Consider the following 16,412-nt stretch of genomic DNA (forward strand, 5'->3'; position numbering starts at 1 on the left):
GTTACTAAGCCATGCGCTGCGGTGCGGTGCGGTCGTGCCGGTTGAGAATCAGCCTTAGGCTCTATGTATTTCACCAGGTTTGCAACCTGCTTGAAAAGTGTGATGGGCAGAAATGCAAGTCGTGGGAAAAGTGGCTTTTTCTTGCAAATCGCCAAATGCCGTAGCCTAAAATTAAAAATGGTGTGTCTCCACACAGCCTTAAATTAGAAGAACGGGCCATTTGCACGATGGTTGGTAAAACTGGTAACTTGGCCGGGAAATGGTGTACAATACCACGTATTGTGGCTGCCTAGCTTGATCAGTCTGTACAGTACCACGTAGTGTGGACCACACTGTGGTTGCCTAGGTTGTTGAAGCGGTACTTCAGTATTACCGTATGGATAGCCAAATATCTCGCAATAACAAGCGAATTTGACTTTTGTTGCGGAATGTCGGTGAACTATGAAATGGATCTGAGTTACTATTGCGTTGCGCTTCTTATTATACCACTATTGTATTCATGTACCACTGAATAGTGTAGGCTTATTATTAATATGAAACGTTTGGCGGTTCCCCGGTATCCCCATCAGAAACCGGTATCATTTTAAGTTGATTTGAAATTAGTATGACTGAACTTGAAGTACTTATTCTTTCTGCTGTGTGTGTGACGTGAAGAACTCTCAGATGGAAAGTTGCTTACTGCGTGGCTTTGCTGAAGTGCTTGTCTTCTTTTTCAACTTCTTCTTGTTGCTACTGTTGGTGTCACTGGACGTGGCCTTGACATTCTGTAATGACTCTGGTACGTTTGGATAATAGTGCAAGTGCTGAGAGGGAGTGGAGAAGTATTTAGCTGATAGTGATTTTAACTTGCTCGCTGATAGCTCCTTGACAGGGTGGCGAGGGAGTCGCATGGATGAAAGAGACGCTTCAAAACTTGTCTTGACCGTGGGGCCTTGTATTCATTTGATCCCAGTCGTTACGAATCTTCTTAGCGGTATCTTCTCCTAGCTTTTCACATACACGTATATACGCGGTCTCTTTCCTGTCGACTCGTTCTGCACGCTTTCGAGGCGGGACGGTTGAACGTGAGCCGCCAGACGCCCGAGACGACATTTTCCGCAGCGACACCCGATCGAAACTGAAGATTGTGTCACAAGTCGCGACTGCCCAAAATAACACAATACCGAGCATATTTTATGCGGGACCCCGGGGTCCCGCCAAACGTTTCATATCATGTAGAGACATATCGAGACGAAGTTTCCAAGATGGGCGATCTAAACACTATTAATAAAGCTCACATTATTTGACATCGAGCTTAATAAATGGAGTATTAGGGCTATCCGTAACTGCTGTGTCTGTCGATTTTCAATAGCTTGATTTTTGTTTCGGGAGATTTAACCCGGGCCAAAGAATAGGCAGCATCATAAAAAAAGAAGTCTTCGTACAAGTTCAAGTAGCAAGTTCAATAGCCAACATGTATTGTCAATTTTGCCGATATCTGTACCATTATTAATACGCTCATGAGATTGCTCAATGATGTCAGCAACAACCGCGACCAGGATGGATCATCCGATGATGGTCATCGAGAAACGGATTTTCCATCGGTCTCTCCTCTTCCGTGCTCTATGTGCAGCGCCCCAAGCTTTGCCGCGCCTGCCGTCCGAGGTGATTGCGCCTAACGAGCGTTCTATGAGCAAAAGTTCTGACAGCCTTTCCAGCAGGTTTGCAGCTTGGGGTGGACCAAAGGGCCGATACGGTAGACTTGTCAAGCTGTCCGTTTGTGAGCACACCAACTTGACATCAGCGCGTACTGACCGTATTCGATCCGACTTCATCAAGCCACCCGTGACTTTGCGCTGGAGCACCCGTTACTATCGAGTCGGTTCTCTTCATCCAGAATGAGCGAGTCGGAGACATTCAGCAGAGCTCGACCGCGCGAAGTTTCCGTACCAGTCCAAAGATCATTGCTTGGTCCGCATTGCGGTTGTCAAATATGCCCATGCTCTGCAGCGTAAGTAAGGTTTGCTTGATCTCTTTGCAGCAAATTTATGTTTCAGAGGCGGGCGACAAACCAGCCTTTCGTGTTGTAGACAGTTGGGGGGACCTCAAGAGGTTGACGGAAGTGTGCTTCTTTGCTACGAGTCGATATTGCTCGCAGTAGTTCCTGTACATGCAGTGATCTTGACCGTACGCCTATAAAGGCAGATATTTTACTCGCTGACGTGCCCTCAAGCGTTAAGTGCGTCACACGAGTTGAGTCAGGAAAATTCCACCGGAAGATCGCGGTGAAGTGTCAGAGCGTCGGACCAGTGCATTTCGATTGAGACGACACAGTTCTGGAATTTGCAGTCGGGTTGACGATGGAGCTTTGAGGCCCCGGCACGATTTTCGCCAGCACAGGTTGTTCCTACCTACCAGATGCCACCCGACTCAATGCAAAAGGCAGCTTTGCTGTCATACCGCCGAGGTTGCCGAGACGCTCAAAAAATGCAAGTTGCCACGGTGAAATTGTCCGTTCGGCGGGTAAGAAACACACGAGCTGTCAAAAACCTGTCATATTTTGAAATGCAAGCAACCAACCGTTCCAAAAGTGTAAATATGAGGCATTTGTCTTTCAAGTAAACCTCCCTTAATTAATAGCTCGCAGTCGTTAAATTTGCAGGTGTTATTAAAAGTGTCCAGTCGTAAACTGCGATTTGGCGTTGTGAAAAGTGGCCTTACAACGAATTACCGTAATCCAGTAGACAAATATTGGTCTGTTCATTTCCAATTTATTATCCTGAACGAACGCCGTTGATACCGTAAGTCAAACTTCAGTCAAATGTAAGCTTCAAAATAGCTTTGAATGTTGCATCATAAGCGAGCGTTCGTACGACTACTTATATCTAGTGCATAGCGGTCCAATCTCTAATTGCAACTATTAATACCAAGCTTTTTGAAAAAAAGAAGCTACGCACGACGCCAGCGCCCATCATCCAAGGATACAAGCAGGAACGTTACGCTGCTGCTACTGTTTTGCATCATTGCCTCTTCGTGGCTCACCGCAGATTAATCCCATGATTAACGTTGAGTTAATGAAGACTTATGGCTATCACGGAGCTGCGCGAAAGGTAGTGCAAGATGCAGTAACTTCTCTGCCTAAACAGTACTTATGCATTTACACGTCCGGTCCGGACATCATTGCATTTTCTCACAGATTTGTGATTGTTTTGGACTCTGTTCTTTCTTGCACCACCACTCTTCAGCTTTTGGCAGCGATATTTTCTTAAGGAAGCCTCGAACGAGACGTCATGCACCAAAGCAGATCGCCAATCCCGCTGGTATCATCTGGGTTTTCTTTATGTATTATGAAAATGCTCATTAGTACAGTACAGTACAAACCGTACTTCATTTTACTGATTTATGATAGTTCGTCGGCCCAGCAAGGTGCTGTGAATATTTGGTGCATAGCGGGGGATCAGGCGTCGTCCCATCAATAGGCCCGAGCGTCCGCGACGTGCCTCTGCCTCCGCCACAACCGAAAAAGAAGCCACGCTGTCACTGCGCAATCTCGTGGGGATCAAGTGCTGGGAAGCGGCAGCAAGTGTTGTTGCATTTTCCCGTCACTCAACTTTAAGTCGTTTCGCTTTAGGTGGGCCAAGTCCGTTTTAAATATGAGCAGCCCCCGTCACTTTCGTCGCTCTCGGATGGAGCGCGCCAGCAGCGCTGACATGACCTCCTCCTCCTCCTCGTCGTCACTCTTTCGGCGCTTCCAGGGCAAGAAAAGCACCAGCAAGATGTCGCCCGAGTCGCTCGCCGCTTCGCAGCCACCTCCGCGGCATTCGCACCGCCGGATGCTCTCCAGAGACCGCAAGCGTCCCATGATGATTTACTACTCCAGTAACCCCGCTAATATTGTCAACGTTGACGATTCCAAGCTCAATTTAACCGTCCGCTGCACCGATGCCGCTGTGTTCACGGATGGCGAAATGTCCGAAGACGATTGCGACGATCGATTCGACGGCGATTCGAAATTGCCAGACTTTGCCGCCAGTATGGGCCCGAGGGACACGATGGCCCGTAGTCGCGGACCGGGGCGCGCGCTCATGCGCATGTCCCAAACCTTTAGTCGCGCCTCGGAGAGGATCGACCCCCACTCCAACGGAGAAGGACGTCACCGCCGCGCAGCGAGGCAAAGTGCCAAGTACGACGTGGCCTGGCGACAGGACAACGAGAGTGAATGCTGCCAAGTGTGCTTCGCTATGTTCACGAAACTTTCCCGGCGTCGCCACCACTGTCGCGTATGTGGCGAACTGGTGTGCGGCGCCTGTTCGCAAGACCAGGTCTCCCTTACCGATAAGTTTTCCACTCCGCGCCGTGCCTGTGTTGCCTGTTGCAGCTTGTTGCAAGCTATGGCACGATCTGGCGACGACCGTGTCAAAGTCGTCGAGTCCGACATGGCAACGGCAACTACAACCAAGCGTCACCACAAATCGGCACCTGCGCCTTCAACTTGCCACTCGCCCGTCAGTGCCTCAATGCCTGCACCCGCGGCAACTCCTCGCTACCGTGACCGACTCACAGAAGTGCACCGAGTCATGGCAGCCGGCAAATTGTCACGTCGTCGTGGCAGCTCTGAAAAGAAAATGTATGTGATTTCCAGTCGCTGGCTGCGCAGCTGGCTGGCGTTCACTTCGTCCGCTTCGAGCTCCAACTCGAGTCGCAAGTTGGACTACGGATTTGACACGGAAACGTCAATCTCGTCCCCTACCAACGATGATGTGGCCAGCATGGGGCGCGCCCCCGGTCCAATCGACAATTTGTCACTGTTGGAACTGGCGCGTGGCAAGCTGATCCGTCGTCCCGGTCTCATCCGTGACGAGGTTCTTGCCGGTGATGCGGCAAGTGCCGGTGAAGATGCGGACTTCCAATTGTTGTCGCCAGAAGTTTGGGAAGTTTTCCAACGCTTGTACGGCGGAGCACCTGCCATTTATGTCAACTTGACCAGTGCCGACCCGACGGCTTGGATCGTTGACGTATCGGGCTTGCTAGCTGCTGGCACGAACGACAATGGCACAAAAGTGCCGGTGCTTCCGGCGGTGGAACGTGCGTTGACAAGCCGACACCACAGTGAAAATGGTTTAATCGACCCACGCGGTGCCCGAACTCCAACCGAGTCAGATGTTTACACACCAGGGAGCAGTCGATCCACCAAGCAACAAACGCCAAAGAGTCCGGCGTGGACAGCTACTAGCAGCAGCAGCAGCAGCTCATTGAGCGAAGACAAAGACCGTGTTCGCAGTCCCACGGGGAGTGGGAAGATGCAACTCGAAGACTTGGAGTCGGACGTCGCAGCCTTGTCGATCGGAGTGAACAAGACCCCGACCGATGGTGAAGATGATATGAGGGCCACGACCTCAGCGCGTAGCCCTACAGCTGCTTTTGCAGCGTCGGCGTTCGCTGTCGCCATGAAGCAGGCGAGATTGAACGCCCAGAAGGCCATTGATGATCGCGCCTCGCGGGTCATCGCGGCCTAAACAACTTCCTGTGCTACTCCACAGCAACAGAAGCAGTATTAAAACACAGCGCCTATCAGGAGACAGCTCTACACGACAAGTAGGCTAGAATACCGTGATCGGCGCACTTTTTATCTATAAACACGACATGCATGAAATAAAAACGAAGGTTTCTAGTGCCAAGGATAACTTTGTGAGTCTTTCCAACCCAATCGAAGGTTATTTTTGGCCCTGTTCGATCGATATCGATAGTACAGTGGTAGAATTTACGAGAGCTCGCCTCGATTTTGCATGGTCTCGATCTTCAATGGTGTTGCTCCGATCTCGTCGTAACAAACTAGGAACAGGTTTGCGGCCTGGTGATAATGACGACGGCTCGAATGTCCGAAATCAAGCTCAGACTCGCGAGATTCGACGTCGTGGTGCTCTTTACAATGTGAGTTCATCTAATGGTAGACGACTACCGAGTGTGAGTCTTCAACCCGCCGATGCTCGCGTGCGACGCGATCTACTGAGACTGACGCAACTGGAAGACAAGAGAGTCGAAAGTGAAAAGAAAAGTGTCTACGAAGACGAGCAAAATGACTGCAAACACCGCGAATACCTCAACTATCGACCGCCTATGGATCAAATCCACAAGTTACGAGATCTGCACACGACCGTCGCTAAGGATTGTCGAGAGCGTGTGATCAACCGAAACTCTGGCTCAAACCAGGAAGATAACACGAAAGCGGAGTGGCGTCTCGGGTACAGCAATAGTGTTGACACAGGATCGCGAGCAGGCGTTGGAGGCACTTTTGAGCCTCGCGATAAAACTCGTGAGCGAATTCTCGACTGGCGAAGTGCTGCTGCATTGCTACCAGACTCGGTCGTGGTCGCGTATCCTCTGAACAAGTTTGACAACCAGGATGAGACAAAACGGAATCAGCTCGTCAATAGCCCACGTCGTCGAGTAGTCAAGAAAAAGCCATGGTGCCCAGCGTCCTCTTCAAAGTCTCCGAGCTCTGTCAACTCTCGACGGCGCTATCCCGTAGAACGCTTCACTTTTTTCGGTGTAGAGGAGAATGGAGACACGGATTTCAATGACCACGACGGACTCCAGCGATTTCCAATACGCAGAGTGGAATCTTTTGAGTCAACTGAGGAGACTGAAACAGAAGGTGTCGTGGATCCACGTTGTGCAGATAGACAGCAATCATTATGCACCAAAGCAGCGGAGACGTTTTCGCGGGTTCGAGCACGTATAGACCGCTTCAAAGAGCCCCACTTGCGGTATGAACTTCCAGTCGAGGACCCGGTGCAGTATCCTCGATCCTATCGTCTGGGCTTAGATGATGTACTCTCGACTGCATCGGTTAAGATGATACGTAACGAGAAGCCGCACTTCCGCCCGAAATCTGCTGGTGCTAGCGTGGGCTTCCAAACTAAAAGTCAAGCGCAAAAACCCGATGACTTGTTAGCGCCAGGATTCAACGAAAGTGGAAAGGTAGCTGGAGCTCGACGTAGACCTCATTCGGCTAGTATCACATTCTTCACGAATTCAACAGTGTATTGTATGGGACCAGCTACCCCATCGAAGTCAGGTTGCATCTCCGCTGCCTCCGATTTTCGAAGTGTGGTCGACGTTGAATGTCAAAAGCGGCTACGAGAGCGTGATGCCATCTTGCAAAAACTAGCTAAGCGTGCACTACTGCATTCCATCCCCTTAGCCCAAGTTTTCGCCAGGTTACGACGTGAAGGACTCTTGAACATCGATCGACGAATCCAACGAAATATCTTTGAGCGAATGACCCTGGATGAATACATGAGTACGTGTGGTTGTCTTAATAGTACCACGATTTCGATGCAGACTGAAACGTCAGGCTCGTCCCTACTAAAAGAGGCCAAGCGGTTCCTGAAGAATACTGAGATTTCGGATTCCGGCGGATTTTCATCGGTGGATACATCGCCGTCCCTGATAACTACGCGCAAGACTTTGGTGGTGTCAAGGCAACAGTTCCATCTTGCACTCGAACCTTTCAACTTGTCTTCGACCGATGTCAACTTGCTCTACTCGGCGTTGGATCTAACAGTGAGCGACGTTGTGCAGGTTTGGGACGTTATCTGTACCGTGGAAATGCTTCAGATCGAGCACACAGCGATACGTCGTGCACGAGTGCAGCAACTGCAGGCTCCACCTGCGAAGGACTTGGAATTCTTTCGGCGAATTATTAAGTAAGTTAGAACAGATAACTGAAAGACACCTTGTTTTTTTGTGTTTCGGATTGCGTTCCTCAACGTCGATTGGGAAAGGAAGGCAGCATGCATTGCGATCTGCAAATGCTGCTTCGTTTCCACGACGCGAGAGGAATTCATAAAAAAAACTGATAGGAAAAACATCGACTTCCGTTGCTGTGTGGCTGGTTCTCAGTGCTTCTTGTCGCGGTGAGACTATAGCGGCTCCACTCCGAAAACAATTAAAGACCTACTGCACTGAGAGGTCCAAGCGGCTAGAGCGGATGAAGATCCCATGGTTTGGAGCACAACTGAAGTACTTTTCGCCATCGACAGTGCCACTGTTCTTGCCTTTTGGCTCGCACAGCTCAATGCCCACCCACGTACCCGTCGCAAATCGCGTAGTGCCAATGTATCGCACCACGCCTGGCACATTCCCGACGTTGATAAACTTCCCAGCACACAATGGAGCGCCGTTAATATACACGACGTTACTGCCTGAATGGCGACGCGCTGTTGCCCGTGTCGGCGCTCCTCGTATTGCGGGGCTGTCCGTTGTGTTAGCAGGTGGAGTCGTTACCTGTACGCCGTGCATATCCCCAGTCTTCGGAAGATACACATCTGTTAGCGAGTGGAGTGACTCGCTCCGAGCACGACTGACTAGAGGAGGATCCACACTCGCCAGTAGAGAAGGTTGCAGTCTGATTTGAGTTTCTGGTTGCTGTCTCTGCGCACGTTTTCGCTGCTGTTGTAGTAGCATCTCCTGTCGGTATTGCAAGGAAAAAGTATTTACCGGAAGCGACCGACGTCTTGGTCCAGCCGCCGCTACTAGTCGATCACGTTCGGCTTTGGTTGCTGTTTGTAGTGCCTGGTCACGGGAGGTTGAACGTTGATAAGTGATTGGAAGTGGCAGATTTTGGGGATCGAAGAGGACGATTCCCTCTCCTTTTGTTGGAGAAGATCGCGGACGAGATGTTACTGGACTGGCAATGTTGCTACGTGGACTGCTATCGTCGTTTCTTTGGGGACTGCGGTCTTTTGGAGAGTTGCTCCCATTACTGCTGTTGCTTGCTCGATTCTTAGCCTCATGCCACAGAGACTGGATGCGGTCGAGAGGATGGCTGAGATTTAGTGTTGGCTTGCTCAACCGACGAAGCTTAAGGCGGAGCTTGGGCGGAGACGAAATCGGACTTTTAGTCTCCGTTTGAGGTTGAGCTTCATTCTCCTGATTGGAAGATGTGCTAGGTGCGGGTGTGCTCTCCTTCATAGACTTGAGAGCACTCTCCATGTCCTGAATGAGTTCGTTGTACGCCAATACGTCACTAGCGCAGGTACTGGCATGGCGACTGTATACCGAGGCTCCCGAGCGGCTGGCGAGGTCTGGAAACTCGTTTGAGAAGTCCGACCCCGTGCTCGTCGTCTGTGTAAATCCATCCGCGTCTCTGGCCTCGGGAGCTTCGTCCGAAATGCCAAAGTAGTACAAATCCCAGAGCTGCTTGTCCATCAGTTGCTCCTGGTCGCCACCGGAACGTAGACCGAAAGATCCCGTGGGAGGTGTTGGGGCTAGTGGGGGGCTACCAACGCTCTTTGCCTTGGGGGGCGTGCTCTCTCCTTGAGTTGGAATATACATTGTGACCCCTCCACTTCTTGACACGATAACTTTATTCGAGTAACTCTCGCTCGGTTGGGGCGAGGCGTCACATTGATCATGCCAAGGGACATCTCGACAGGTCTGCACAAGATCGCGGGGCTGAAAGCGAGCCTTACGTTGGCGCGAGATGATATCAGCAAACTCAGCGCTGGGCTGCGACGTATCATCCGAGTCATTGTCTAGCAGCATGACGCTAGAGCTTCGAACGCTCACAAGATCGCTATTTCTTGCTGGAACGGGTGCAAATTCGAGCGAAATCTGCAACAAACCGGCGGCATTTCCAGTTAGTGGAAGCCAATGTGGACCCAGTCGAATCACCTTCGATCCACTCCCGTCGGACGCTTCTTCCTCGAAGGCACAACCTTTAGAAGAAAGCAATAAATCCTCTAGAGCTACTTTGGCCGAGCCTACAACACGCTCTCCGCACACCACGTCGATCTCAAGCTTACATTCACTGGCTTCGACACCGACGCTGGGCCTGTCGCCATCTGCTACGTCCGGTTGGCCCAATGCCCACGCGAAATGCCCCCCTAGACCATCACGCGCCACGTCGTGTTCTCGACGCCAAACAGGGTTCCTCTTGTTCCCTAAAAAATTACATGGAGACTGCTGTACGGCTCCTAGCAACGTGCACCTAACACGCAGCCCGTGTTTATCATACAAAGCGTCTTTCATTGGCCATGACGCGTTAAGTTGTCGAGCTTCGTACACCCAGACGTGCAGCTCCCCTTCAGGCACACTGTCGCTCAAGCGATCCACTGGTTCGTCCACCGTCGACATGATCATAATTGGCGCCTGTGGCGTCGCACAGGACGTGCGGCTGCTCTCGAGCATGGGCAGGTCGTCGTCCTCGGCTTCGTCTTCATTCGATGAATCGTTGGGTTGCTCCTTCCACCGCAATTTGGCCGCCAGCTCGTAGGCTAGTTCAGCTCCCACATCGTCGCCCGGCGCCTTACTATTCGGCATTAGATTCGCCTCAGCGAGGGCCGACTCGGGCTCCTCGTCGTTGTTACTGACTAGCATGTGGTGCTCACAAAGCAAACTCGATAGTGAGCCATTGCAGTCTAGCTCGCGCCGTCATCATCGTTTCCGGAAGTTACCCCCGACGAATTAGCGGCAGACAGGAGGAATCGGATCAGGAAGAATAGCGAGGCCGTCGTTTCGCCACGGCGTTATAAGCAAGATCTTTGGCAGACAGTTTTCCACTTCAACGTGACTCATGTCTATGTAGCAAAAACAGAAATTCACGGCAACGGCGTAGAGGCTCATCTTGAGCGACGGACGTCCGCCAGGGTATCGGATATGAAGCGACGGGGAGAGTTGTGAACGAAGATATTATAACTGCCGCATGGAACCACCGGCTAGGGAAGAGTAGCCGCTTCGGGAGGCATGCACTAACTCTCAGCTTGCTCGCGTGTCGCGACTCGCGACACAGAGCTTACGGTCAAGAGAGCGCTCGCGCGAGCGCTCTGTTGTTCGAAGTATCTTTCCAGAGTAGTGAAAGCCGGTGCACGGTACCGAAGCTGGATGTATAACCCGGGCCACAGCAGGATCGGTCGATGATCGACTCGATCGGTCAGGGTGTAGGCAATGCCTACTAGGCATGACGGTCTAGCTAGTACAGTAGTGCGTAGGCTACAAGTTGTAGCTAGTGCTACAGCACATGTAACACAAATTCCCAGTTGCACCGTGCTATGGAGATGAAAGATAAAATCATTTCAGCGGCACGATATTTTGATGAGCGCCGGAACTCTATCGCACAAAAAGTGCTTTGTGCTGCTGTTCTAAGGTGCACTAAGCAGTGAGGAATCCGTGTTCAGCGATCAGTAAACACTTGGAGGAGCAGGGTGCTGGTACCGTATTTGAGATCTCCTCCTAATTCAGACTGCCCTCCAGCCAATCACATATCGAGAATGGAACAGCGCACAAGTCTAGATCTCCTAATTCAGAGTACAAAAAACATGCTAAACTGTAACTATCTACCGGCTCTATGGCCAATGGCAGCGCTATTAATATATTCAATACAGATTGGGTGGAGAACATGTTAAAACAACTACGCGCTTCAACTTCGACGCTTCCGTTTAAGATAAAAGCACCTACACGGCAGCAATTAATAGGCTGGACGAAGAATTCGTGGAATGCGTTGTCTCGCAAAACGGTTAGAAGCGGATTTGAGAAAGCAAAAATGGTATCCATTGAGCCTACTGAAAACTTAGAGGCTGGAACGGAGCTTTCCGACAGTGAACCTGATTGGGAGCTGCTACGACGGTTGCTGGAAGAAGTGCCAGTAGTGCGCCATGCTGTGGATACGCGTCACGACATAGAAAACTTCGTAGTTCCCGAAGAAGAACTTGATAACTAAATTGTTTTGTTTAAATAATACGTGATAGAGATGCGTCGGTACGTGTACAGATCTTGTGTATATTGCAACAATACAACTTCTAAAATATTGGGTCTGAAGTAGGAGATCTCAAATACGGTAGTGCCCACCTGTGTGCGAATGACACTATTATCTCTCTAATCATCGAGCCGACTTCAAAACAGAAACAGGACTTTCATTGGGGTTAAATTAAGGCCGATGCTACAGTCCATGCGTCGACTCAGTTTATTTTCCATGTAATACTCCATGTAATGTCCATGTGTCGAAATAAATTACTTACCATTGTTTTTAAAATCCATAGTGAATAGAAGTTGCTAGACCTTCGCAAACGAAAGTCCTCTGACATCTCTCGTACATACCGGTATACAGAAGTCAGGAGGTCAACCATACGCATGAACATTAGGCGGGTCGATTCCAGTTTCAATAGAAATGAGATTGTATTAGTTGCATTATGGCTTGCTACCGTGAAGCACGAAGTGAAGGATGCGGAAGCGTAACAGCGTTAGACCAATCGGAGTTACGTCCAGCGACACACTCTTGTCTACATATCGCCAAAACCTCAACATTACGTAGAATCCGCAGTTGTATCCGTCTGTCTGGATCGGTCCATTGACGGACACAACTTTGAAGTCGTCGCTGAGCGTAGTAGCCAGATCCCACGACATGCGGTCTAGTACGTCCTTGTACGTCTTCAGGTTCATTGAGTCGTAGTACAGGACATTGTTCTGCTTGCCATCCACGATCATTGCACACCAATGCATGTTCCCAAAATTTACAGGAATGAGCAGTACATCCGCTTCAGTGAGTAGTTCCTGAACCTTTGTCTTCATTTTTTTACTCATAGATTTCTTCTTCTTTGACGCCGAGGCTGCCTCGACACCGACGATGCGAACGCCGGTGCCCGTCCTGTACAATCTCGCGCAAAAAGCCAAAATCAGCGCATCATTAGCCCATTGGGGCGGCTTGAGACGGTACAGCATCGCGTAGTGGTAATCGTTGCCGTCAATTGGGATGGTATCTTGGGGATAGGCGCGAGCAATGGCCTCTGCCATGCTCTGAAGTGTCGATTGTTGTGCTGCTGGTATGGCGCTGGCTGCATCCTGTGTTAACCATTTGGTAAACGCCATTCCATCATCACACGAACGCTTTACGTTTGCTAAGTATGCCATGGCCTCAATCTGTTCGCGTGAAAATGTTCCGATACCCGCGATGTAGACACACTCGATCTCCGGGTTTTGTCCGTTGCTGTCCATGATTTGTCCAGGTATTGTAGATGTTTCTTCGTCTTTTTGTGTAGTTTGACTCTGGGTGAGTACATCGATGGCTGTTTCATTGGTGTTGCTCACAGGCAGCACGGCAACGCACTTGTCCAACAGTTTGGGTGGAAGTAGGTAGAGCGCGTTTTCATTCAGCACAGGCGCACTCTCTCTAGTGTACTTGGGTTTCTTGCTACCCGCGTTGTTGTACTTGGTTTGGAGTGGCAGAACACGACGTAGAGTGTCTTGAAGTGGAGGCTTCTCAAGTTGAAGACTGCGCGCAAGTTGTATTAATGTCACCTCTCCAAGACATCTTCTATGGACTTCTGACTCGTTAAACAACGCTCGTTTCTTCTTGTCGTCTGCTTCTCTCTCCTTTCTGTTCAACCGGGGCCTACCAGACTTCGCAGTTTTGGGGTTCAGACGGATGCGCAATCAACTATCAGTATTTTTCTCTTCGTTGTCATCAGGAGTGGTCTCAAGCGCAAGCTGCTCCATTTCGGGCTTGGTTCCGGTTCGATTTCGGCTGGTTGTCACTGGAGAGGTCACTTCATCTGTTTCTGTTTCTTCTCTCGTGACTGGAACCTTCGTGTTTTCAACCTTTACACGTTTGCGCTGCCTAATGTTCCTACATTGTTGCACGACCAAGTCTAAATGCTCACGGTACTCGTCGTCATCAGAGATATCGGCTAGCTCACTGCATATAGACTGGAACGCGCTGACTGCCTCCTTGTACTTAACATTAGCGTCAAGCACCTTGTGTTTCGCCTCCCCTGGTTTAAACTCATTAAGCACAAAAGGCCGCGGAGTCATCGGTTGTTCAGCAGGATGTAACCATCTAAATGAATGACATGTCAGACCCTCAGTACAACATCAATATTGGATATTACATGGACAACTCACGGCTTATACGTGGATAAATTGTGAGTTAACCCACCTTTCATCGATGCAACTCAGCGGTATTACGCTTCCTGGGGCGTTACTCCACTTCCGAAACGCGATCGCGTGTTGACAAGGCAGACGCATTGCAGAAGCAAACGAGCAAGTGCAGCTCCACGTTTTCAAATCCACAGCATGCGTCTTGTGTTTACCCGTCACCTCCACGAAGCCTGGATTTGACTTTAAGTCGAAATTGAACCTGTCGACCTTCGAACATGCCATTACGTACTCCTTCTCCACGTGTGTTGCTACGAAATGCGTCGTAAAGCGCAAAACTTGGCACATCTCCTCGTCGTAGTTGCGGTTGACACGTAACCCGATCCTAGTCTTGTCGAACACGTATTCACTGGAAGTCCTGGCATCAGCACCCACACGGGCCTTCACGGTGTCCGTCATGGTCATGTTGGAGTTTACCCCGTCCTTGAAATGCCCAAACCAATTCTCTAAATGGTTGTTCGTGTGGACGCGCAAATGTGCCAACCGTGAGCGTTCGTACATGACCCACATCTCCGTACAAGTGTTCCAGTTTTCATCCATGTAGTTGTAAAATGCCATATATCCAGTCCTAGTGCAAAGTGCCTTCATGGAGGTCCAATTGGTCTCGTAGATCTCTGAACTTAAGGCATATACCATGTTGTGGACTAATGCGTCGATGGCGTCGTGATCGTCCGACGAAAGTTTACCATATACTGGCTTCCTGGACGCTGTGCGGAGATATTTGATGACGTGAAAGACGCAAATCAACACGCGCGACTTAGGGAAGTACCGACGCAACACGCGGATCTCATTCAGATCTTTGTCGACCATTATAACTTGAACCTTGTCGCCAATCTTATCGTCAATCCGAAATAGATGATCCAGCGCTCCGGACATCTGCCAATCGGCGTTTCGTTCGAGCAAAGACTGTTGTACAGGCTGCCCACGCCCATTGTCGTCTATCATCATGAAGGTACAAAGCTGGTAGTTGTATCTAATGCACATTACATGGACAAGAATCGCACAATACATCGGCATGACATTAAAATAAGCATGGACAATACATGGACAAATAATTGCACAATACATGGGAGGACTTACCGATTCGTTTTGTGGGTACAGTCCACAAGCAAAAGCTCTGGAAACCTAGTAACCATGTCGCGCATATGTCTGGAAGTCATACTGATCACACCAGAGTGTCCCGCATCAGTTTCGTCCACCGTGACTACGTTACCGTCAATAGCTGCGAATTCCGCGAGAGTTGCGGCGCAAGCGTCGTCGTCATTCAACCCTCCTCTTATCTCTGCTTTAACACGTTGCACAATGTTGTCCACATCCTTCTTGACGAGGTTCTCGCCTCTCCCCAGAAGATACTCATAGATGCGTGCGCGCTTTCTACCGTACATCACCATGCTGTCCACAGCATCCTTCGTGTCCGTGTCGTCCAACCTACGGTTCTCCGCGTACGTCTTGAACTGCGCTGTCCCCACCGCATGGTTGTGCTGGTACACACCGTTCTTCACGCGAAGGCAGCATAAGCCGTCAACTTGCACGAGCTGCACCACAAATCGAAATGGACAACCGCATCCTCGGACGAAGTGCTTGGTTCGCAATCCGCTGCTCCTGTCTTTTGCTGGCCAGCCATGTGTGCAGATGTATGTGCGTTGGTAAGCACCCCACGTCTCTGGTACGTACGGAACATCCATTCCCTGCTTTGCTGCCGCTGTTTGACCCAGCCGCTTGTTTCTCAATACGCAACTAAGCGTTGACTGGATGCGGATGACCTGGCGGGACTTTACCGAGTAAGCCTTCAAATACTCATTCCACGCCGACCAGCTCGGATACGTCACGTCTGCGGGGCCCTCCACAAGGGAGGGAGAGTCTACGACCTGGACAATACATGGACGCTTGAAATCGTCCGTGTCAGGCGAGGCGTCGTCCGAGTTTGCAGCCGCGCCGGAGGCTGCGGAAGCCGTGGTGTCGATATCTGAAGAGGAGTCGGACGATCCACCCTGTATTTACAAATAGATAACGCACGGTTAGAAACACGTTCACAGAGACCACAAACAGCAAGATAACGCACCTCAGACGTCGCGGAAGCGGGTAGACTGAGCGACATGGCCGGCGATTGCAGCAACGGTTGATCTCGTGACGTAGGCTGCGGCGTGCAGGTAACGGAGCGGCGGCGGCGGCAATGCTCGAAGGGGGGCGAGTTTGGGTTTGAAAAGCAAATGAAAGGCTGGTGTGATTGGTACAACTACCGGTATACAGTATTGTACCGGTATTAACTACATAGATCACATCGTGGACAATACACGGATGAGAGTTGGACAATAATTGCACTCAACGACTGGGTTGTTTTTATAAATTACCGAATGAAAATATTTTACATCATGGACATTACATGGAGTATTACATGGAAAATAAGCGGATTTGACGCATGGACTGTAGCATTTCCGTTAAATTAACCGTTAATGGCACCGAATTTCCCTTACATGTAGCTACAGTACTGCACCCCGTTT

The 16,412-nt window shown here is 50.2% G+C and overlaps 3 protein-coding genes across 3 annotated transcripts; 2 read left to right on the plus strand and 1 right to left on the minus strand.

Moving 5' to 3' along the window:
* Positions 1-3,632: 3,632 nt before the first annotated feature.
* Positions 3,633-5,654, plus strand: PITG_19844 (uncharacterized protein; the record flags this gene model as incomplete). Its single annotated transcript, XM_002896009.1, has 2 exons — positions 3,633-5,134; positions 5,192-5,654. 2 exons carry the CDS (start codon positions 3,633-3,635, stop codon positions 5,493-5,495), a joined length of 1,806 nt encoding a protein of 601 aa, XP_002896055.1.
* Positions 5,655-5,781: 127 nt separating this feature from the next.
* PITG_19845 (uncharacterized protein) lies at positions 5,782-7,692 on the plus strand (the record flags this gene model as incomplete). Its single annotated transcript, XM_002896010.1, has 3 exons — positions 5,782-6,368; positions 6,414-7,098; positions 7,258-7,692. The coding sequence occupies 3 exons, from the start codon at positions 5,782-5,784 to the stop codon at positions 7,690-7,692; spliced, it is 1,707 nt and encodes a 568-aa protein (XP_002896056.1).
* A 487-nt stretch (positions 7,693-8,179) lies between these two features.
* Positions 8,180-10,362, minus strand: PITG_19846 (uncharacterized protein; the record flags this gene model as incomplete). Its single annotated transcript, XM_002896011.1, has 2 exons — positions 8,180-8,236; positions 8,269-10,362. The coding sequence occupies 2 exons, from the start codon at positions 10,360-10,362 to the stop codon at positions 8,180-8,182; spliced, it is 2,151 nt and encodes a 716-aa protein (XP_002896057.1).
* Positions 10,363-16,412: the final 6,050 nt, after the last annotated feature.

This window comes from Phytophthora infestans, genomic scaffold, assembly GCF_000142945.1.
Source record: "Phytophthora infestans T30-4 supercont1.110 genomic scaffold, whole genome shotgun sequence".
NCBI classification, from domain to species: domain Eukaryota; phylum Oomycota; class Peronosporomycetes; order Peronosporales; family Peronosporaceae; genus Phytophthora; species Phytophthora infestans.